Source organism: Piliocolobus tephrosceles, chromosome 15 (genome assembly GCF_002776525.5).
Source record: "Piliocolobus tephrosceles isolate RC106 chromosome 15, ASM277652v3, whole genome shotgun sequence".
Lineage (NCBI taxonomy): Eukaryota > Metazoa > Chordata > Mammalia > Primates > Cercopithecidae > Piliocolobus > Piliocolobus tephrosceles.
Genome location: NC_045448.1, coordinates 101840165 through 101863798, shown reverse-complemented (window position 1 = coordinate 101863798; position 23634 = coordinate 101840165). Strand labels below are relative to the sequence as shown.

Below are 23634 nucleotides of genomic sequence, written 5' to 3'. Positions count from 1 at the left end.
TCAGCAAAACTTATGCTACCATGATTTGTTGCTCAGATAGAAAGTTGCTTAAACATTCTTCTGGGTCTCATGAAATATATGACCGTAAACTGTTGGGGTGGATCTTGGTCAGGCACCAAGAATTGTATGAGTTTGATGCCCAATCAGGGTAGTCCATGTGGGAACCTATAAGCTTATTCCAACAAAGTCACATCCCAAGCTGTTCTTGGAGCTCTGGAATGGCACATGGATATTCATTGGCATAACCTTAGTCATAGAAATACTTTGAATGGTAGATTTGATTTGGGATAACAGCTTAGTCATTCAAAGCAAAATAAGAGTTGTGACCACGCAATTTCAGTTTAGCTGTTTAAACAAAGATGCAGGATTATAAAGCAGGAAATGTTTAAAGCCAGGAATTATTTATTTACTAAAGATATGGTTAGTGTCTCATGCACTAACTGGTTCTGAAGGAAGTGTTTGAGAAGTTAGACAAGTAGGCTGACGAATGATGGAGTTTGAATCCTGTTTTAGCATTTGGAGGATCACTTTGAAGGAGGCTGCTCATTGGGTGTGGATGTTTTTGTAGCTTCCAAAAAGAAGCTTCTATTCTATTATGGTAAGACCCTATATACGATCATTGAGAAATACTTAGTAACGGAATGCTTTTACATTTTTTTTTTTTTACTTTGACAAATATGCATTTACAGCTCCATATGCACTAGGCTAAATGCTAGGACCTGCCATACATATTTAGAATTTTGCAGCTATAAGCATAAGCCTAGATCTTCCTGAAATTTTCTCTTCCATTCTGATTAAGATGATTGTTTCACTGGGGGCTAGTTTGACTTTTGCCGTTTATCAGCACGTCTGTATCAGAAGCAAATGAGGTTGGTGGTAGAGGAAGTCAAAGACACCCTACACAAAGAGAGTGGAACCTGGGGTCATGAAAGCCCTGAGTTACACGTTGGGTGGTTTTCTGTTTCACAGAGAAACCTAAATAAAGCAACGCATTAATCTAGTTTGACCCAGTAATGTTTCATGTCTTCCTGGTTGCTATTCATATCATTTGTATGACTTCCAGTTTCCTCAGTGTTCTTTGGCCAGTGTCATTGAAAATGTATGACCAACTAGTTATAAGGTCTCTAAAAAGAGTGTAGGGGAGCGACTTAGTATCTAGTTTCCAGCAGTGTTGTTCTAGCGAGAGTCAGGGTATGAGAACCTTGAATTGCATTGCAAGTCTGAGTATATGTAAAAGTTCTAGAACCCACAAAGGAGCTATGTAAATTTGTCAGTTTGCCAGATGTTCACAGGCAGGAATTGGGGTTCTTGAAGATCCAGCATATGGGGGGAAGTTGAAGAATTGGATGGGGTGGGAATCCTGGTGCATCCCTGATGTCGGTGATGGAAGGTTTGGAAGGCCTATGCTATATCAAGTCACTGGCCTCTTGTGAAGATGGGATCACAGGTTTACTTATGCTACAGGTTTACTTATTACTAATTCAGAAGTAAGAGACAAATAGGGCCACATATTCCTGATAAATAGCACAGGTAATTCTCTGCTGTGGTTTGTGGGCCTTTGTTTCCAACTTCAAACTGAAGATTTTCTTGACAACTTAGTGTAGAGGAAATGTTTTTATTACATTTAAACTAATATTGTCATTGGCCAGGTGCAGTGGCTCATGCCTTTAATCCCAGCACTTTGGGAGGATGAGGTGGGTGGATTACTTGAGGTCAGGAGTTTGAGACCAGCCTGGCCAGCATGGCGAAACCCTGTCTCTACTAAAAAAATACAAAAATTAGCCCGGTATGGTAGTGCGTGTCTGTAATCCCAGCTACTCAGGAGGCTGAAGCAGGAGAATCACTTGAACTGGGAGGCGGAGATTACAGTGAACCAAGATCACACCACTGCACTCCACCCCAGACAACAGATTGAGACTCGGTCTCAAAAAAATAAAAAATAAAAACTAAACTAATATTGTCATTGCTCAAAGTATACCGAAATAATATGGGTCCTTAAAGAAGATATTACCGGTGATATAAGCATTTTTGCATCAAAATTACCATGTGCACCCATTATTCTGTCATGACAAATGCAGGTACACATTCACATTGGGGTGTGTTTGTTCTCAGAAGTGATACCCTCTTTTCTAATGTGGGGTAATTAGTATGCCATTCAAAACCTGACCGTGTGTGTTCCTTCCTTACACTGTAGATCACAGATGTGCATGCCCTGCCCTGCTCTAAAGTACATTATGTGCACTTTGTGTGTAATTACTGTATTTACTTCAGTCCAAGGGATACAGCATAATGATGCAATTAAAATGCATATCTACACACACCTCTTTTACAGAACTAGTCATTTTTTCTGGGCTTAAATTGTACCGAGTTTAGAAATTCCTATCATACTTTGTACTAATTGCACTCTCTCTTCTACCATTTATAAACCAATTTTAAGGTTAATGGGAGTGAAGGCACCTGACGTACGGAGAATGTTCAGGACTTTCCCTTGTTTTCTTAAGAGAAATGGGCAGCTCCTGAGAAAGGAAACTAGGCAGATAGGATAGGCAGCTGCTGGGTGGGCAGAAAGATTAAACTGCCTCTGTAATGATTTGTAACCCAGTTGTGAAACTTGGCTTTCCTGAGTTTTGCCTGCTCTCCTCCATCTCTCCCTCCTCCACCTTCTTCCATCCGTCCTTCCTTCTCCTGTCCTCTTCATGTTGCCTTTCAGAGCCTGTAACCCTCTACATTAGCTTTGTTGACTCTTGGGCAGCCTGTTCTAGAAGGATGTCACTTACTTAATGAGCAGGTAGTTACTAGATGAATCTAATGAAAAAGAAACAATCTTCTGAGTAACAGAAGATTTTGGTTTGGGTTAAAAATGCAAGGAAGCTTTTAGAGGAAAGCGCTGGACAGGATTTCAGTATCTTGATTTCTTTGGAAAGATGGTGAAAGTCTACTGTTCCTGCTATTTAACTTTATCATAAGACTGTGGTTTTATAGGCTTTTTACTGACAAGTAAATTAAATAATGAGGTGAAGTCTTCTTCTGTCTTACAAAATATTTGGAGAGATGTCTTCTGAGCAGTCTTAAATTTGGTTTCCCCTTTGTGGTCCTTCCTAATACCCCAAAACCTAATTTAATGTTAAGGAATGATTTACACTTATGTTTTATTGTATATTCAGAAGGGTTTTAGACTCAAACACTAACAGGGTAAATGCAATTCCTTGTTTTCTAACATTCTTCTACTCATTTCTATACTGGAATAAATTGTGGCAATAGGGAAATTGTGTGTGTGTGTGTGTGTGCGCGCGCATACGCCTGTGTATGCATACGTGTGTGTTTCAGTTTCCACAGCACCAGAAATAGAGTTAAGGGAAAGTTTCCATCATCCTTTAAACCAGAAGCTTCACATATCAATAGCGCTGGACACTTTTGAGTATCAAAGCACTATAGCAGGGCAAGAGAGGTGACCAATAGTTATTGATTTTAGCAATTCCTGCCTTGACTCATGTGTTTTGAACTTTATACTCAGAAAAATGCTCAGAGTCAAAGCACTGATGATTCCTATGGACAGTGGTGTATTTTACCTCATTTTACTTTCTTTACCTAAGGACACTAACGGTTGGATAAATCGATCACTAAAATTCAGAGCCATTATAGAAATCAACTTAAGCCAAAGTTTGTTATCCCCTTTTGGATTTCAGACTCCTTTCTTATCTTCCCCTTCTACCCTAAACAGTTCCCTGGGCTCTAATAAGTGGGGCATTGGAAACACACTGACCTGAAGAGGGAAGGGTGTACTTGGCCTCCACAGCAGCAAATTTTGAAAATGGCTAACTCCTCCTTCAGATAGGAGAGTAAGTGCCCATTTTTTAATATTTTATTTTTATTTTTATTTTTGGAAATGGAGTCTCGCTCTGTCACCCAGGCTGGAGTGCAGTGGCACGATCTCAGCTCACTGCAACCTCTGCCTCCTGGGTTCACGCCATTCTCCCACCTCAGCCTCCCAAGTAGCTAGGACTACAGGCCCCTGCAACCACACCCGGCTAATTTTTTTTTTTTTTTGTACTTTTAGTAGAGATGGGATTTCACCATGTTAGCCAGGATGGTTTCGAGCTCCTGATTTCGTGACCCACCCACCTTGGCCTCCAAAAGTGCTGGGATTACAGGTGTGAGCCACTGCCCCTGGCTGTGACCAATATTTTTTAGTTCTGCTGTGATGGATTAATAATTCCTTAGTATTTCTTTCCTTAAGGGTACTTTCTAAGTATTTACTATTTATTGCTAATTATTCCCATAGCATTATTGCAAAGAAAGTAGAATATGGTGATTAGTTTCATTCTTATGAATAAATAAATCAAGGCCCAGATGGACAAAACATGGCTGTCAAGATGACTCAGTGGAGAATTAGACCTGACCCTGCATCCCCAGTTACCAGGTCAGTCCTGTTTATGTGCAACATCCCCTCCCCCCACCAAAAAACCTCCCAGCACATCCCATGCAAATCTGTAAATAAGTATATTTGCAACGGGAATTTCCAGAATGATAGGTTTAGGAATGAAATCCAGGAGTAGCTCCAGCTTGCTGGACTGAAGTAGTCACTGGTAAAGGTGTGAAGATCATATGCTCTCTTCATCCTTTTTCTTTGTAGGAGCTGATAATTGTCATCTGTTTAACGTTTTGAGAAAAAATAGGAAAGCATGCCTTTTTTTTTTTTTTTTGACTCTCCTAGTGCCTCTTGGTTTACCCACACTTTGTAGCATTTAGGAGACCATCTCTTCAAGATCTAAGAGTGTTAAACCATAGCCCTAGATGCCAGAATAACCGGTTCAACATTGTAGGACATTCATAAAACATTATATCATGTTAATATCATGTTTATAACATGCTTTCGAACACATGATGCCAACTGACCCTCATCTCAATGTCCTGAAGTGTAAAGAAGAGCAGGAAGAGAGTTTACAAAGAAGGAAGCGGGGAATCAAGACTAGAGCCTTAGATCTCTGGCTCCGTTTCCTCTTTTCTCACTGGGTCATTGTACCATACACCGCCTTGACAAATAATAGTTTTACTTTTAATTATAGTGTACGCTTTCACTGATAGCTCTGACTGGCCAAGACTGACCACTTCAAAATCTGGTATGATCACCCCAAACATAAATAAGGCTGGGGTGGGAGGAGGAAAGGTAGGAAAATGATGCTAGAAATTAAGTGATACAAAAACAACGCATATACCCCTTAATTTCTTGGACATATTCAGGAAAAAGGAAAAACAAAGAAAGCAACAAAAAGCTTATGATTATCTTTTATTTTCTATTGTATAACTTTGCCTGAACTGTAGTGTAAGACGAGTAAAGACAGAAAGGAATTGGAAATTATCAACCTTAACCTAGAGACATGTAAACAATTCATGAAATTATTTGTATTTATGTTTATGGTTTAAGCTGTTTAATTTAGTAGATTCAATAGATGAACCCTAGCATTTGCTTGGTTCTTTGAAGTAGGAACAAAAATAGTAAGCTGTCACTTCTTTCCTCGGTCCTGCCCAGTAGGGTGGCCACCAGCCTCGTGTAGCTTCTGAGCACTTGAAAGGAGAATTGAGTTGTGTTGTAAGTTTAAAATATACAGCAGAGGCTGGGTGCGGTGGCTCACGCTTGTAATCCCAGCACTCTGGGAGGCCGGGGCAGGTGGATAACTCGAGGTCAGAAGTTTGAGACCAGCCTGGAAAACATGCCGAAATCCTGTCTCTACTAAAAATACAAAAATTAGCCGGGCATGGTGGTGGATGGCTGTAATCCCAGCTGCTACTCGGGAGGCTGAGGTAGGAGAATTGCTTGAATCCGGGAGGTGGAGGTTGCAGTGAGCCAAGATTGTGCCACTGCTCTATAGCCTGGGCAACAGAGCAAGACTCCATCTCAATAAATAAATAAATAAATAAAATAAAATAAAATAAATAAATAAAAATAAAAAAATACACAGCAGATTTTTAAGACTGAGTAGGAAAAAACGGATTCTAGAATATCTCATTAGTAATTTCTATACTGATTTGATGTTGAAATGACAATGTATTAGACATGTTGAGTTACATAAATATGTTCTGAAAATTACGTTCAGTTTCTTTTCATGTCTTTCGCTGTGAATACTAGGAAACTGCAGATTACATATACAGCTCCGATGATTCCTACTAGACACTGCTGTTCTGTGGTGCTCACCACTAGTGTTTTCTACTTGGATATTTGAAGACTTGGTGACATATGTTTTATTCCTTTTGATAAGGTAAAAAAATAGGTCATGAAAAGGTGGGAGGACTGAAAGAGAAATGCTCTCCCCGCTCTCACGATAACTGTGCTCTTTATAAAGAACATTTCTTTGAGAATGGGGAAGTTTAGAAAGAAAATAAGGAAGGAGAGACTGAAGGGAAGTTGGAGGTCCTTCTGAAGTGGCTTGTGATAATTAAGATGTCAAATTAAAGCCACCTTGTGAAAATGAAAAATGTTTCCCTAGGTCCACGTTTGGGGGTTTGGATATAAACATCCTCAAAATCTAAAGTGCGAGGGAAAGCTGTGGCTCCTGCAGGAATGAGCAACGTACTTTAAAACAGATTCCCTGGGTTGAGATAATGTATATATTTTGCAAATTGAATTTGTAAACTTAGACAATAGTCAGTATTCGAAACATTATATTTTCTTGCCTCATCTTCTTAGAGATAAAACAACATTAAAGACATTGTTTTCATCTCTGTTTTCATCTGTATTTACTCTGCAGACTGACTGAAGATCAATAGAGCCTCTACATTGAGGTCTATAGGTCTTTATTCTAGCTAATGTCAAAAGATATTGATTTTTGATGGAGGAAAAAAAAATCAAACAAAACTCATGCTAAGTAAGATTATGTATTCCATTCTTGAAGATTATCAGGAATACATTATGAAGCCAGTCAGTCTTCCCTCAACTTGTCACCTGTGTCGCAGTGTCTTCTGGTGTTTATCAAGTGGTCAGGGTACTAAAGGAATAATTAATATATCAGGTACTTATATAAGTTTAAGTGAAACACAAGCAGAAAAAACTTATTTTCTAGGAAAAATTGGTACAATGCATAATAAATCCAATAGATGCTGTACTTGACTGGCTTATGAAAATCAATTCACTGCATTCTTAGAATATTTAGCTAAAAAGATAGGATATTGATAATTGCTTTTTTGGTTATTAGGATGAATAATACCATTGCTTTTCTCCTTCAGTGCAGATAACAGGGTAGATTTTAGAGGTATCCTTTAGACAAGAAAAAAGTTGATATTTCCTTGCCAACTTTAAGTTACACAAAACTTTAACAATTCGCTCCCGAATTAAGAACTGATTCTTCCAAATCTATTTGAAGAGTGGATATTTTTGTGTAACTGAAAATGCTGCAATCACTTTGCTTTTTGGACTGCTTCTTGACTGTTCTTTATGTTTATTTTTTAGAAATGATGATATCCCTTCTGGCCTGTATTTCAAGAATATTGTAGGAAATGATATTACTTTCTGGTAATGTGTAGGCCAAAATGTAAAACAAGATAATAAGTCAGAAATGTATAATTGCTGAGAAATAAATACTTTTTCTTTTTTAATAAAATTTTTTTCAGAAAACCTGAAATGAAATGTATACTTAGCACCCAGCTAGTACTCCTGAATATGACACGCTTGGACACATGGATTAAATCAGTGTTTCAGCCCCTGCGTGAGGAAGTTAGAGCCAGGAATACAGCTATGGAGGTTAAGGTTGGCTCTTCCTTGACATGATATGTGTCCCAAGGAGAACCCATTATTCTTTCTCCGTGCTTGAACAAACCTCAGTTTACTTCTGAGCAATTCTCTGGACAGGGGAGGACACTGGCCTGGTGTGAACCCCAGGCCCTCCTGTGTTGGCTTCTGGGGCGAGGAGAGGCTGCCTGCAGCTCCTCTAGATGCTGTAGCATTTCTTTTATGTACTCGCTCCTGCTGCTGCCACTTCCCTTACCTCAATCAAACGTGAGGTCTGACTTTGTCAGTATTCCCAGGGCACCGGGCCAAGTGGCCCCGATTCTGTCTTTCCACTTGTGTCCTCACCGTTAATCCCCCGTTATTTGACGTACCTTGAGTCACCAGGCATTTTTGTAGTCAGGAGCCTGGCTGAAACAATAGAGTGAAGCTCTGTGTTAATGAAGGAAGCCAAACTCAAACCAGTTTAAGTCAGAAAGGAGGGATTTCCTGGCTCATGTAAATAAGTACATTTTTGAGAGGACTGGTGGGGTTTGGCCTTAGGGTGATAGGACAAGGGACTCCTATGTCTGCCTAAGTACTTCTCTCTGTTAACTTTCTGTCCCTTCGTGAGAAGGCTTCCTTTTAGTTGGTTAGTCATCTCCAAAGCATGAAACCGGGGTCACAGACAAATCAAGTTTTATATCTCTGCAACTCTGTCACTGAAGAGTAAAGTGAGATCTACCCTGCCAGGTCCTGTTAGAAAACATTTCAGAGCAAGCACTGTGATTGGCCCTGGGGTTTGGAGAACTGTCATGGGATCAGACTGTGTCACATGACCAGCCCTGTGACATGAGAAGGAGGGTGTGTTGCCAGAATAAGGCAGTGAACTTAAACTCACTTTGAGTCAGACTGCCATCCCAATCTGTGTTGACTACAAGTTAGCAAGGAAAGCTCAATCCTTTATAGTAAAGTATACTGGGATGATCATGTTGATGATGCTTGGGTTGAAGCCTCATTGACGAAAAGAGGGACATTTTGGGTAGAGGCAGAGGTGTAATTGAAGGCTCCAAGGTGAACTGAACTCTAGGTTGGTGAGAAGGAGGGGCCCCTGGTCTTGCCTGACCTGTTGTGTGCTATAGGCAGGTGAGAGGCTTTGGAATCTTTAAGGAGAAGTGACACAATTGTATTTCTGTTTTATGATAAATATATGATCAGAGTGCTTCCAAAACTTTTTTACATCATGACGCTTACAACTATTAAAGTTTTCATGGTACTCTGGGTGAAAGCTGTAGGTCATGGCCCCAGTCTGACTGGCTGCCCTAAGGCTGAGGAATCCTTGATTAAGGAGGAGGATCAGGAAATGCTGCTGTCAGCAGGGATAAGGTACCTAAGTAGAGACTCAGGCAGGAAAAAGAAATATGTGAAGATGCCTGCACACTAACCAGTCTAGGCAAGAGAACACAGGGACTTGCACCTAGATCCAAGTCATAAAAACTGAGAGACAGGGAAGGAAGAATAGTTGGCAAATGTAGTTAAATCCACATTACTCCTCAAATCCCATGTTAACCCTTATGCTCACCCTCCAATACAACTTTAAATAAAATGACCCAAATTTCAGCTTTTTTTTCTCATTTCTCCTTCCTCTTTGGAGCCCTCTGCCTATACTCCCATTTCCTGTCCTTAAACGTTAATGTGTTTAGGAATCACCTGGAAATGTCATTTCATGGACAGAATCCCAGGCCTCAGTCAGAGATTCTGATATAGGCCTTGGATGGGGCACAGGCATTTGTAGTTTTCCAACATTTACACGTGGTTCACAGACCATACTGCTCTAATATACTTGCTAGTAGCCGTAAGAACTTCCAGAAAGCAGCAACTCATGCTGATGTTTCTAGGACTCATGTAGAACCACAAAGTACTCTGTGTGTATATCTGGTGCAGGATTGTTGCATGCAGGTTTCACATACCCAGGCCCCACCTGTAGCCCACCTCCAACATTGACCAGGAGTCCTCCACCTGGAAAACCTTAATTCCATCATCAAAATGTTGGTCAAATCTTCCTGCTTCTCTGAGGCTTTTCTTAACACTCCCCAGCTAGACTGGGTAGACTCCATGCGACACTTGACACCTGTGCTTCATGACGCTGTTGACATTGAGTTGTGATCCTTTGATGTTCTCTCTCCAGGTAACCAGAGTTGCTTTAGGTGCCAATAAGTGGTCTCTAAATGTTAGTTGAATTGAATTGAAAGCAGTTTTTCAGGAGAAAAAAGTTGCAGAGAATTTATGCAATGGACAAGGCTTCATGATTAATCCAAGATTTATGACAGTTTCAATTTACATTTCATTTTTGATGTTTAAAAAAAAGATAGTTCAGTTTTTATGCTTGGATCCTGTTTTAAAAACAATTGTTGTTTGCATTTTCTCATATGTCAAACTCTGTTTCTCTTGGCTGTCAGGTTTTCTGGAAGAAGCAATTCACCGTATAGTACATTCATGCCCTGGAATAATTTAATTTACCTCACTTGAGTGAGTACTTTATTCTGAGAGCATGCAACGTGCCCTGAGTCACCACAAGACCTGGCTTTAATCAATACAGAAAAAGCTTTTTAATTGATCTTCATCGTTGCATATGCTTGGCACTGATTAGTGGAATATGCTTTCATATTTGGCAAAGCCTTAATTGAGAATATACAAATATTATTTGGGTGATATTTTCTTGCAATTGAATTCATACTTTTTAATATCATATGGAATGGGAGCAAAATAATTTTGCTTAATTGGTTAATTCTACAGAGTTCAGATTGTAGATAAAGCACTCTGGATCTTCATTAAACTAGACTTAGCAAGCATTAATTGAACTTGTACTTGGTACCACCATAGGCACAGACCATGCTAAGCATTAGTCCATAGTCTCAAAGCATACATTCTGGTAGAAAAGAAATAAATATCTGTAGAAAGCAGGTTAATAATGGAGTCATGGAGTAATACAGAAAAAAAGTATCTGTTCGAATTTTCTATTCAGAAAATAGTCAAATGACAAATCATTCAAGTAGAAAGGAAAGTCTATTTCCACCCCATCCTCTCCAGGAAAAAAAAAACAAAACAAAACAAAAAAAAACCTCTTTTGAGGTAGTGTCTATAGCTGGCCTGAATTGTCCTACACTGTGTTTTGATTGATATACTGATAAAGAAAACCTCAATTGCTGGTGTAGGAGAAAACCACTAATTACAGTGCTCTCCCTTCTCTGTCTCTCAATTGGTGATAATCACCACACATTTATGTTAAAGTGGTACAGGATAATAACATGGCAGGGTACATCTGTGAATTCTGTGCATGCCTCGTCTCCACACTGTCCTACAGAATGGAGCCTGAGACCTATCGAAATCTGGGCATGCTTTGGAATGTGAAATGGGCAATGGATACAGAGCAAATATATTCATATTGCACCACCATTCCAATTAATGATTCATCCATGCAGTCATTGATGCAAAATACATGCCAGACACTATGCTAAGCATTGGCCACACTTTTCTTTTTCCTCATGGAGCGTCCAGTTAGGTTGGGGAGATAGACATTAATTATGTGATTGAAATTATAATTTCTCATTTTTCTCTCCAGCCTATAAAGTTAAAACTCCTAAGCATTCAGTATAACAGTGTCATTGAGCCCTAACTTCTTGCATCCTCATCTCTTAACATTTTCATCTTCCCCTCCTCCAGCGAACAGAATCATTTGGCAGTTTCCTGAATGCACCACCCTGCTTATTTCTTTTATGTCTTTGCATATGGCTGCTGCTTTTCCCTGAATTACTCACTTCCTCTTTTTCCTGATAGGTGAGATTGTCCATGAAGATGTTGCTCAAATGTCCTCTTTTGTGGCAGAAGTCACCCTTTGCTGTCCTGCACTTCCACAGCATCTTCCCTTTCCTCATTCTAGCACGTACAGTGTTGTGTTCCGATGATCTCTTTGTGTCTATTTCTTCCCTTAGACTGTGAACTCTTGAAGGCAGAAATTGAGTCTTGCTTTCACCTTCCTAGATCCCAGCACAGAATTTGGCTCAGAATGGATGCTCAGAAAATGTTGGTTGATGTTAAATTGCACTTCTCAATCATATTAACTAGGTATGGAAATTAAAACAAAGAGAGAGAGACATGCATGAAAAGGAGGGGGGAAAGATGATTCAATGACATGAGCTAATAAAAGTAAGGGCGTACTAGGAATATTGAAGGCCAGTAGTTTTATTTTGAAGCTTTAGAATTAAGAAACTTAACCAGAATTTTCTATAATATTAAGAATCTATTTAGGCTGCTGTTTTGTCGGGGACAATGTCATACTGATGACACAGAATGAGGATATGAGGCTGTGGACTTCAGACATGAAATCCTCATGTGTTCATGTGATGAAGGAAGAAATCTCCTCTCTTGATAGTGTGGTGGCACTGTGATAATGCTGTGATGTGATATCGTACCCAAGGACTCTCCTGGCCACAAACTTCAAACCCAGTAAGGCCAAGGGCAGTCTGATACTATCCTGCATCATTCGCCACCTCTGTAAGTTTCTTGTGATTCTTTTAGAGAAACAGAGACTCATATGTATATACTGTGATGGTGATGACTCTCAGCGCTAGAAGATGACCTGGTGGAGTGGGCAGCGATGGTTTCATTCTTTCTATCCGTAAGAGGCCGTTTTGCCTGTACCTCTCTAGTGGAAGGCAGACTAGCTCATTTGTAGTTTGTATACTTCTGATGTTTTTGAAGGTGAGGTGGTTTTACTTCAGGTCAGAGTACACTGCAACAACAAAAAAATCTCTTTGCAATAAAAACACCTCCAGACCTTTGCTTGAGAGGCCAGGTGACTCAAGTTGTACATGGCAGAATGGGAACTTTGGGAGTATTTTCCCCAGCCCCTCAGGTGCCTCAGTGCCACAGACATGCACAGGCTTCCTGAACAGGACACTACCAGATGCTAGGGCCTGTGGTACCCACCCAGGGCATTCTTTCTTCCTGTTCAGTGTCTCACTGAGGCTGGTAGGAAACTTCATTGAGTTACAGCAAGGTGTCTGGCTACTCTGAGCATCACTCCTGATATCGTGTTAAGGATACAAAGCAATGGAAAATGATCCCATGGACATTCATGTTAAATTAATTCATGTTTTATTCCTACACCAAAGCTATATATATTTTTTTTGAGACAGAGTCTTGCTCTGTCGCCCAGGCTGGAGTGCAGTGGTGTGATCTCAGCTCACTGCAAGCTCTGCCTCCTGGGTTCATGCCATTCTCCTGTCTCAGCCTCCCAAGTAGCTGGGACTACAGGTGCCTGCCACCACACCTGGCTAATTTTTTTTATTTTTAGTAGAGATGGGGTTTCACCATGTTAGCCAGGATGGTTTCAATCTCCTGACCTTGTGATCCACCTGCCTGGGCCTCCCAAAGTGCTGGGACTACAGGCATGAGCCACCGTGCCCAGCCACCAAAGCTATATTTTAATTGTTTCTAAATAGAAATTGTTAAATTGCTCATGTAATAAACTGGAGATTACTTTTTGCCTGCATGGTTTACTTTTTGCCCAATGAATGATAGGAACATAATTTCAGAGGGAAATGTTTAGAACGTTTAGAAAAACACTATTCATCAGCCTTTTAAAGTTACATTTTTGAATGATTCAAAACAATCAACTCAAGAGGGAGAGAAGGGGATGGGGTTAATATGAGGAATCAACTCTACCGCTGATGTTTCCACTCTATAGATGACATTTTGTTTTAAAAAATACAAGTGACTGGAGAAGGCTGGGTAGTGGCTACTTTGGTGTTCATTTATTTCCAAATTTGTCTATCAGTTAAAGTGCTTTATAATGAAACCCTTTTGAAGTATCTTTTGTATAGGATTAGAGAATTTAAAAAAACAATATGTCCATTATAAATTACTTTTACTATAAATTTTCTACCTGGCAACATTTTTATCCACTACATGAAGTACCTAAAAAAGCAACATTCTTGAAAGGCTCATTAGTGTGTGTTTCTGTATACATGTCTTTTTTTATATATATAAAACATGTTATAATTCAGATTCTTAATCTAATCTATTGCCTTCATTACTTTGTATTGGAGAAATCTTACTTTTTAAAGTCTAGTTAAAGAAAAATTAAGCCAAAATATGAAAGATGAAGATTTTCAGAAATGTGGGTAACCAGTGATTTGTATCTGGGGGAGCGCTGGCAAGATGCCTGATATTGGCTTACTGGGACAGATGCCACTTTCCAGCTTGTTCTCCCAGTTCCTACTGCCTGCTGGAGGAGGTTCTAGGATTTCACGTCAAGTCAGTGTGACAGAGCTCCCATTAGTTTCTGTCACCTAATTGCATGCAAGCAGCAGAGGTCATGTTCATCTGGGCCATGCACTTGGTTCAGGATACAGTTTAGGGGGAGGAGAATGCAACCTGGAAGGGTAGAATAGTGGCCTCAAAGATGTCCCCAAAGATGTCCACATCCTAATCCCTGGAACCTGCTGATATGTTACCTTCTATGGCCAACGCGACTTTGTGGATGTGATTAGGTGAGAATCCTGAGATGGGGAGATTCCATTGGAATACCTGGGTGGCCTTGATATAATCATAAGAACCCCTATGACAGGGAGTAGGAGAGTCAGACTCAGAGAAGATGTGGCTAGGGAAGCAGAGATCAGAGGGATGTGGCAAGAGCCAAGGAATGCAGGTGGCTCTAGAAACTAGTGAAGGCAGGGGACAGATTCTCCCCTAGAGCCTCCAGAAGGAAAAAGCTTTGTCACCATCTTGATGTTAGCCCACTCATGTGATTTTGGACTTCTGACCTCTGGAAGTGCAAGATGGTAAATGTGCATTGCTTGAAGCCACTCAGTTTGTGGTTATTTCTTATAGCAGCCACAGGAGAGGGACATAAACAGTCTTGTGCTTGAGAAAGGATAAGCCACAGCTTGGTGGGCAGGGAAGACCTCCTTCCCATCAGAGCTTGTGGGGCTCAATGAGAATGTGGAAAGGGTGAGGATTAAGTCCTCCACAGCGCTGGCTTTGTTTCTGTAGAGACGAGGTCTCATTTTGCGTAGGCTGGACTTAAACTCCTGGGCCCAAGCGATCCTCTTGCCTCGGCCTCCCAAAGTGCTGAGATGACAGTTGTGAGCCACCATGCCTGACCCAGTACTGTCTTTAAATCAGATTGCCCAGATTCATACCCTGGCACCGACATTTATTAGCACTGGAATCTTACATAATTGAACCTCTGTCTGCCTTTGTTCTCCCATCTGTAAGCACAGGAATGATAACAGAACTTGCTCATAAACTTGTTATAAGGTTTAACTGACATAATCCATTCAATATGTTTGCACAGTACCTGGCACAAATTAAAGGTTCTCTGAAGATTGACTGTTTTTATATGAGTCTTCAACTATTCCGAGGCTTTGCCATGTGTTTATAGCTGTTTTATAGCTGTTGAATTTTATTATCACATTTTATAAGGCCATTCCTTCTTTTGGGAAACCACATAAATTATACATTCTTCACTTACAGAAATCTAAAAGAGATACTTACTGGGGACAGTGACATGGTGGCTCAATGCGTGGTCCTTAGATTGATGGAGTCTTTGTTTTGTTTTAATAAGGGGCACAAAAATAAATATACCTGCATTTGTTTTCTATGTGAACAACAGATGTGTTCTTTGCAATGAGAGGTCTTTGCGGTTATCTGTTTAGGTTTCAGAGGACGCTTAGGTTTGCATTCTTCTACCTATTCTTATGCTCACATAAGAGTTTCAGATTTCTTTAAGACAGCAGAAGTCTTCTCAGAGTGAGGAGGACCACAGGATGGGAGTAGCAGGAGCTGAACTAGGGTCACTGTAGTGCTGGAGTTACGAGAATGCTGGAAAATTTGCAAATCATCATCAGTATTCAGCTTATGGCATGGTTACCACTTATGGAAGGCAGGGTGGCTCCCTCTAATCCCATCCTCCTGTTTCATTCTATAGGACCTGTGTAATGAAATTCTTTTGGTACTTTATAGTAACTGTGTCTCCTTAGACCGGACCTACCATGAGCTGTCACTAAGCCCATCCTAAATTCCCCTCTCTGGGTGGCATCTGAGTTGATCAGGGGTAGCGTCCTCGACAGAGAGGGAACCACTTGTGTAGCAAGGCAAGAAGACAGTAAAGAACAAGTTGAGGTTGGGCAATTCCATACAGTGGAGGCACATGGTGTGTGCCCAGGTGGAGAGAGGGCAGATGTGAAACTGGAATTCTCCACTGAGGGAAGTGTGTGAAGAGCTTCAGGAGTGTGGACCTGATCCTGGAGCCCTTCCTTTTCTACAGGTGCCATATTCCAGTAGATATCATGAGAGTGGGAATAAAGGGCTCTGTGGTCTCAAAGTTTTGGAAATACTGGGGAGAACAAGCAAAACAGTTTCTTTGCTTTAGGAATTCTCAGAGCCTGTTAAAACCTTTTGAATTTCCCAGAAGTGGATACAACAGATACATAGAAATGAGACTCAGAATTAAGGACAACAAGAAGTGAGTGGGTCTAAGAGATATTCAGAATGAAGAATCGAAAACAGTTGTGGACCAATAATATGGCGGGGGGCTACTGAGGTGACAGGGAGAGAAGTCTAATACAAGCCCATTTTCAAGTTTAGGATTTTATACAATAGAATCCTTTTAGATAATAGAGGAACAGGGCATATGTGGGAAAATACATCAGTTTACAGAAAGATAATGAGTTTCAAATTTATTTTGGACTTGTTTTATCTGAGATACAGAAAGGAGAGCTAATGGTGTCGACGTCCATAGACCTTTAAGCATGAATCTGGGGTAAGGGAATTGAGGGACCAGAACGCTGAGCGGAGCAGAGTAGTTCAGCCAGGGTTGCTAAAGAAGACCTCCAGAGATTGTAGGATTTCCAAGGTTTACATGCAAATCACATTCACCTCTAAAAATCATTCGATGATGTTGTAGTCTTGGGCAGAAGAGTAGAGCCATAATTTAGCTCTTAAGTGCTATCTCTTGCATTCTGATTAGGATCATTGTTAGGTTTCAAGAGAAGCTGAATCTTGTCTTTCAGAATCACTGCTTGTGCCATGACTATGAATAAGTACGTGGAAGAAAATGTATCTCAAAAATCCTACACGACCATCAAGTACTTCATGAAGATGCTGAGCAGCGTCAGTGAGACCTTGATCTTCATCTTCATGGGCGTGTCCACCGTGGGCAAGAATCACGAGTGGAACTGGGCCTTCGTCTGCTTCACCCTGGCCTTCTGCCTCATCTGGCGAGCCCTGGGTAATGAGTTCTTGTTTGCTAAATGGACATATGTGACACTCACTCATTGAATGGGGCTTTCCTTTTGTCACTCCCTTTCCACTGTTGAGGCTTCTTTTTTATCTGCTTAATTTCTTCTTCTTTCTTACCTACTTCTTCCTCCTCTTCTTCCTCTTCCTCCTTTACTTTTTTCTCTCCTACACCCTCCTCTTCCTCCTTTTCTTCTGCTTTCTCATTTCCTTCCTCCTCTTCCCTATTATCTTCTTCCTTGTCCTCCTGTTTCTCTTTTTCCTCCTCTTCCTTCTCACCTTCCTCTGCCTCTTCCTCTTCCCCTTCCCTTCCTCATTGGCCTCTTCATCTTCTCTCTCTCTTGCTCTTCTCGCCCCTTCCTGATATATTCTTTTCTTCTCTGAGTATCTTCATGCCTTTGTTATAAGTCAGATTAGTTTGTCTTGTCTTGTCTGATTTCACATTTTCACCCATGATCCTGGAACAACATCAAAGACCCAGAACCTGGTATTACTAGCAAGACGGAGAAAAAGGGGAAAGACGTTGGGGCCTATTCTTAAATCCTTTGTCCCTGTCGCAGAAGCACAGAAAATGAGTCTATGTGTTTTCATATTCTGGAGTCACCCAGTCTGTTTCCTCTTGGGTTTTCTTTCTTTGCAGGTGTCTTTGTCCTGACTCAGGTCATTAATAGGTTCCGGACCATTCCCCTGACCTTCAAGGATCAGTTCATCATTGCCTATGGAGGACTGCGAGGTGCCATCTGTTTTGCACTAGTGTTTCTCCTTCCTGCTGCTGTGTTTCCTCGGAAAAAGCTGTTTATTACGGCTGCCATTGTTGTCATATTCTTTACTGTCTTCATTCTGGTGAGTACAGTAATCCCTTTACCAGGAGGCCAAAAAATATTGTTCAGAATATTGGATTCTGTTTACAGGATGCAAAATAGCAAAGGTGTGTTGAAACTTTGGTAGTTAGTTACTAGGGAAAATGATATTTCCTGTCTGGGTTCATGTCACTAGATTGTTGAGGGGCCTTAGAGAGTCCAATTTGGTCACTTGGCCTACACAGAGAAATTATTATTTAAGGAAACTAAACTAACTGCTCTAATCTTAGGACTGGAAACTTAGGAACTGCACTTGCTAATGCTTATTATTTTTCTTACTTAGCGAATGCACTTGTTAAATGCTAGTTGTGCATATGACCTTCCAACAGCTATTTGACCCCCATGAGTTGACTGCCTAGCGGTGACTCCCCTGAAATGAAGAAAGGATGAATGCACGTTTAATAGTGGGAGGCAGAAAGTATGGCGGGCCTGTGTCCAGATCCCTACTTTCCAAACTAATCAATCTCTTTAAGTTAAGATGCCAACTCTTAGAAGATTATATTTTGCAGATATTCATTTATTAAATATTTACTGGACTCGTGCTAAGTGCCAGGCAGTGCTCTAGGAGCCAGAACATATAAAGATCCCTGTCCCTGCTGCAGAGCTTACATTTCAGAGGGGTTGGTAGCACTAGACAAGAAACACAAGTAAATCACAGAGCATGTTAGAAGGTGAAAATTGTTATATAATAAGGATAGAGTAAGGAGTCAAGCATGATGAGGGTAAAGTGGTGGGGGAAACGCTACAATTCCAACATCAAATGGTCATTAAAAGGAACAGCAAGAAAAATGAGATTTGAGCAAAGGCGTGCAGAAGGTGGAGGAATTAGCTAAGCCCAAGAACATCTCAGGCAAATGGGCTGAGGGATCAGGTGTGTTCTGAAGGCAGTGTGCTCTTGGCCAGTGTGGCGGAGTGCCACAGAATGTGGTGTGGAGTGTAGGAGAATGAGGTGAGGCAGGTTCTGGAGTCCAACATCACGCAGGGCCGTGCAGGCCAGTGTATGAAGCTTGGCTCTTCTCCAAGTGAAATGGGAGCCATTAGAAAGTGTCATGCAGATCCCTGATATGTTCTGACTTCCTTTGTAAAAGGATCACCCTGGCTACTGTGTTGTGAATAGACTGTTGCGAGGAAAGGGTGGATATGGGAATCCAGCATGGAAGCCCTGCAGTCACCAGGCAGGACCAGGCTGGTGGAAGTTCAGTTGGTGAGAAGTGGTAAGATCCTAGAATACTTTCTGATGGAGCAACCTATGGGATTCCCTGATGGGTTAGACATGTTGTGAGGGAAAGAGGCGTCACTCAGGACTCCAGGGGTTTTGGCCTGAGCAGCTAGAAGGATGCACTTACCCTCAATTGAGAAGGGGAAGTCTGTGCATGGCAGAGGTGGGGGTGGGGAGATTGTCAGTTCAATTATGGGCATGCTGCATTAGGCGTGTCCATTAGACCTACAGCGGAGATACGGATGAGGCAGATATTATGAGTCCGGAGCTCAGGAAAGGGGCTCTCTGGCCAATAGCAGAGAATTGGTATTAGAAGCCATGAAGCTGGACGTGATTGTCAAAGGAGTGAAAATATATACTGAAGAGACCACAATAGAGGAGTAAGGATTAGGCCTTGGGGCAGCCCAACCTTACGACATCGTGGGAAGAAGGGAGCAGCCAAGAAGAACTGAGAACGGGCGACGGGTAAAAAAGGAGGAAGATCAGGAGGTGTGCCTGTGTTTTAAAAATGTATTCATATTTATTTAACGGTTTGTCGCCGAATGCTTTCTGGGTGCCTGATGCAAATCTAAGCATCTTACATGTTAATTCATTTAACCCTTATAACAACTCCATGGAACATAATAACTCTAGGAATCATGGTTTATTATCCCTCTTTTGTGGATGAGGAAAGTGGGGCACTGAAACTGAGGTTAAGTCAGTTTACCAAGTTTGCACAGATATAAAAATGTAGAGCAGAGTCAAAACCTATTTGCTTTTGACCCTGAATAAGGTGTCCAGGAGAGAGCCTGGTGTGTAGCGAGTGCTTAGTATTGTAATGCATCATGATTTTCCTCCTTCCTTCTAGTCATTTCTTCAAAAGACAGTTCATCCTTCATTCATTCATGCCTTCCAACACTGGGGACAGCGAGTCCTCTGGAATCCTGGAGAAGACCCTTTCCTGAGTTAAGATGACCACCTTCTGTTATTGTCTTTATGATCAACACCTTTCTGCTTTTGCACAGTAATATGGGCCAAAAATGGTGATGACTTGCCCTTGTGGCAGTCTGAGAAAAAGTAGATGCAGTCCTCTTTATTTTGGAGGACTCTTCAATGAGACTTTATGTGAGAAGTGAGCCAAAGCAGGGCAGAGGATCAACGGAAGGATGACTGCTAACTCTTGTATTGTGTGGAATGTCAGAGAGCTTGTGGGGACAGGGAAGGCTGGAAGTCAGGAAGTTCATGTGAGATGGATCACCTGTTCTCCATGATGTAGGAGCCTGGCTTTCCCTGAGTGTGAAGAGGACAGGAGGAGGATAGATGGGAGGAGAGAGATGAAGGTGGGTAAAGGCTGTGACAGAAAAAGAGAAAGCCTGAAGCAACAAACAGCACAGTTGAGATGTATTAGCCAAATTTGGTACTGTGAACACATCAAGCTAATCCTCCACTAAGGGAGACATCTGGGGATCATTGTTTAGAGCCTGCAGGTGTAGAGATGTCAGTCTTTCCTCTGATGAGGTTTAAGGAGAGTCTGGCCAAGTTCACTTGGATATCCACAGAGAAGAGAAATTGCTGCAGTTCCACTTGTGTTGATATCTTCCTTTTCCTGTTCTCTGACTACCCTTGCGTGTGTGCAGATTGGAGACTGCATGCATATTGCTTGGTTCCTTGACTCTGACCACATCCTCTTCCTCCTATTCTCCTACCTACCACTGGTTCTTAAGAGACTCTGAACACACGCACGTGCACAAGTGTGCATGCACACACACATAAATACACACATACTCCCTTAAGAAAAGCTGTCTTTTCAGAATTCCTCAATAATTAAGGAATTCAGTGAAGGAAGCCTGGAGGGAAATACTTGATGAGATAACAAATATAGCAGGAATAACTAATTATAAATCCATGCATAAAATGTTGCCTTTCAAGTAAGAATTATGTATTCTTTTTCAAATGACAGTTTTTATGTTGATGGACTGATTACTAAACTTTAAATATGTTTTTCTCCCCTTATTTTAATATGTTATACGATAAGCTCTTCCAACCTGGTGCTACTGAGTTACAACTATTTTCAAAAATAGGATTTCACACGATGTATGATGCATTATTTGATATCACAGTTTATCAGGAGAATTTTCACACTGCTTGAATCGTGTTGCTCATTAGCAAGTGATGTAGTCCCTTTATGAGGCACACTATCATGTTAGTAGAATGTGGTCCTGTTTGGGGAATTTTTTTGTTTTTGTTTTTCTTGAGACAGAGTCTCACTCTGTCACCTAGGCTGGAGTGCAGTTGCACGATCTTGGCTCACTGCAACCTCTGCCTCCTGGGTTCCAGCGATTCTCCCGCCTCAGCCTCCCTGAGGAGCTGGGATTACAGAAATGTACCACCACGCCCAGCTAATTTTTATATTTTTCATAGAGATGGGGTTTTGCCATGTTCGCCAGGTTGGTCTTAAACTCCTGGCCTCAAGTAATGCACCTGCCTTGGCCTCCCAAAGTGCTGAGGTTACAAGTGTAAGCCACCACCATGCCCAGCTGTGGAATATTGAATGAGGAAACGATTCTGATTCCTTGGACATTTGAGTTTGTTTTTTTCCAATATGATTGGTAATTTTCTTTATATCAAATATAAGCTATTTCTCATGTATTTAAATTATATTCAAAATTGGGGAAGGTGGAGGACAGTTACATAAAGCACAGTTTTAGAGTAAGGCTATTGTGGGTTGATATTCTAGGCCTGCTTTTTGCAGCCTCTGTGGGCCTTGGTTTACTTAGCTGTAAAATCTAGACAATGGTCCAGGCAGCGCAGGGGAAATATATGTATAGAGTATGACACCTGACACAGGGTTTTCACCTCACGAGTTGCCATGTTTAATATACCACATTAAGAAAAGTTGTAACGAGGCCAGGAATGGTGGCTCACGCACTTTGGGAGGCCAAGGCAGGCGGATCACAAGGTCAGGAGATTGAAACCAGCCTGGCCAACATGGTGAAATCCTGTCTCTACTAAAAATACAAAAATTAGCTGGGTGCGGTGGTGTGTGCCTATAATACCAGCTACTCGGGAGGCTGAGGCAGGAGAATCGCTTGAACCAGGGAGTCGGAGGTTGCAGTGAGCCGAGATTTTGCCACTACACTCCAGCCTGGCGACAGAGTTTGTTTGAGACTCCGTCTCAAAACAAACAAACACACACAAAAAAAATGAAAGAAAACTTGTAACAGAAGAAATAAAAAGGTGAGCTCTTTCAATATACTTTTCTTTGGACGGAAAAATGATTAGAGTACAATAATGATTATGTAGTTGATCCCTATGGCAGATCTCAAGAATTCTGTAAATGTATTAAGTGGTTATCTAGAAGTCCGTCAAGTGGGAAGGTTAAACAAAATTCAATAGATAGCAGCCTCTTTTGCACATTAGTGATATAACTTATGTTAAGTCACTGTGCAGAACTGTGAAGCATCTGGGGTTTTATTATACTTGTAAGCTAACAAGTTCGCCTGTTACTATTTCATGAATGCTGCAGAAGACTCCTGAGTCAAAGACCAAGGACTTTTTTGTCCATGACAAAAGCTGTAGCCACAGCCTTGTGTTGGTTTGTGTCAGTTTTTCCATTGTCCCATGGGGGTGACACAAGGGACCCGTGATGAATGTCTGCACATGTCATGGTCTCTATTGCAGGAGGGGGACACAGAGTTTGGGGATATATTTCTCTCTCAGAAGGGTGATCTTACTTTATTTCTCAAGAGTACTCATTGCTTGCAACCCTGAGAAATGGCCTAGGTAAAAAAGTAATCAAGGCCTGACAGTCTTGGCATCCTCTGCAAGAACACGTGGGGGTGCTCAGGGGCCACAGTAGGGTAGCCTTCCCCAGCAATTACATGAATCTTTGCTAATTTAGCCTCTCCAACTGGAATGATGCTGCTCACTATTTTATAGACCTCGTGAAGACCCGCAAATGTGCCTTCATTTGTCAAATAAATGGTCATATTTTTTATATATGTACTGTTTAAGAAGGACACAATCTTTGTATTTCATTAACATATGCCATTATTAGGTGGGGTTCCATAGAATTTAGAATACTGTACAACAATCCTACAATAAGACGAGCAAGATGATCAGGCTTTTTTTAAGATGGCACAATGTACGTGAAAAGTTTAGGAGGTGAGAGGAAGAGCAGTAAAAGACAGTTCTGTGTGTTTGTGGCTGCACAGCCAGGTGAATGAAGGTGACATTTAATTTGGTGGAGACTACCTGGAGAGTATTGGGTTTGAAGGAAGGGACATCACGTGCTTAGTTTTGGATGTGTACATTTTGGACACATATGTTTGCCTATTAGACATCTAAGTGGATATGTTGGATAGGCAGTTATATATATGAGTCTGAAATTTGGGGGAGAAGCCAGAGTAGGAGATGTAAATTGGGGATTCCTCAATATATAGTTTTTAACATACATAAGTCTGGAATAAATTATTGAGGGTGTAAGCATGGAAAGAATATAGAAAAGAAGGCATCTGACAACTGAACCCTGAAACACAGTAATATTTAGAAGTCAAGAAAAGGTTGAGGAATCA

The 23634-nt window shown here is 41.1% G+C and overlaps 1 protein-coding gene across 1 annotated transcript in view; it reads left to right on the top strand.

The window, feature by feature from the left end:
• The window catches only part of SLC9A2 (solute carrier family 9 member A2), an 89234-nt gene that overhangs the window by 43874 nt on the left and 21726 nt on the right, over positions 1-23634 (top strand). Inside the window, exons 4-5 of the mRNA XM_023211324.1 lie at positions 16777-16994; positions 17643-17845. Of these exons, the coding sequence (XP_023067092.1) occupies positions 16777-16994; positions 17643-17845 (421 nt within the window). The remainder of the gene's footprint in view (positions 1-16776; positions 16995-17642; positions 17846-23634) is intronic.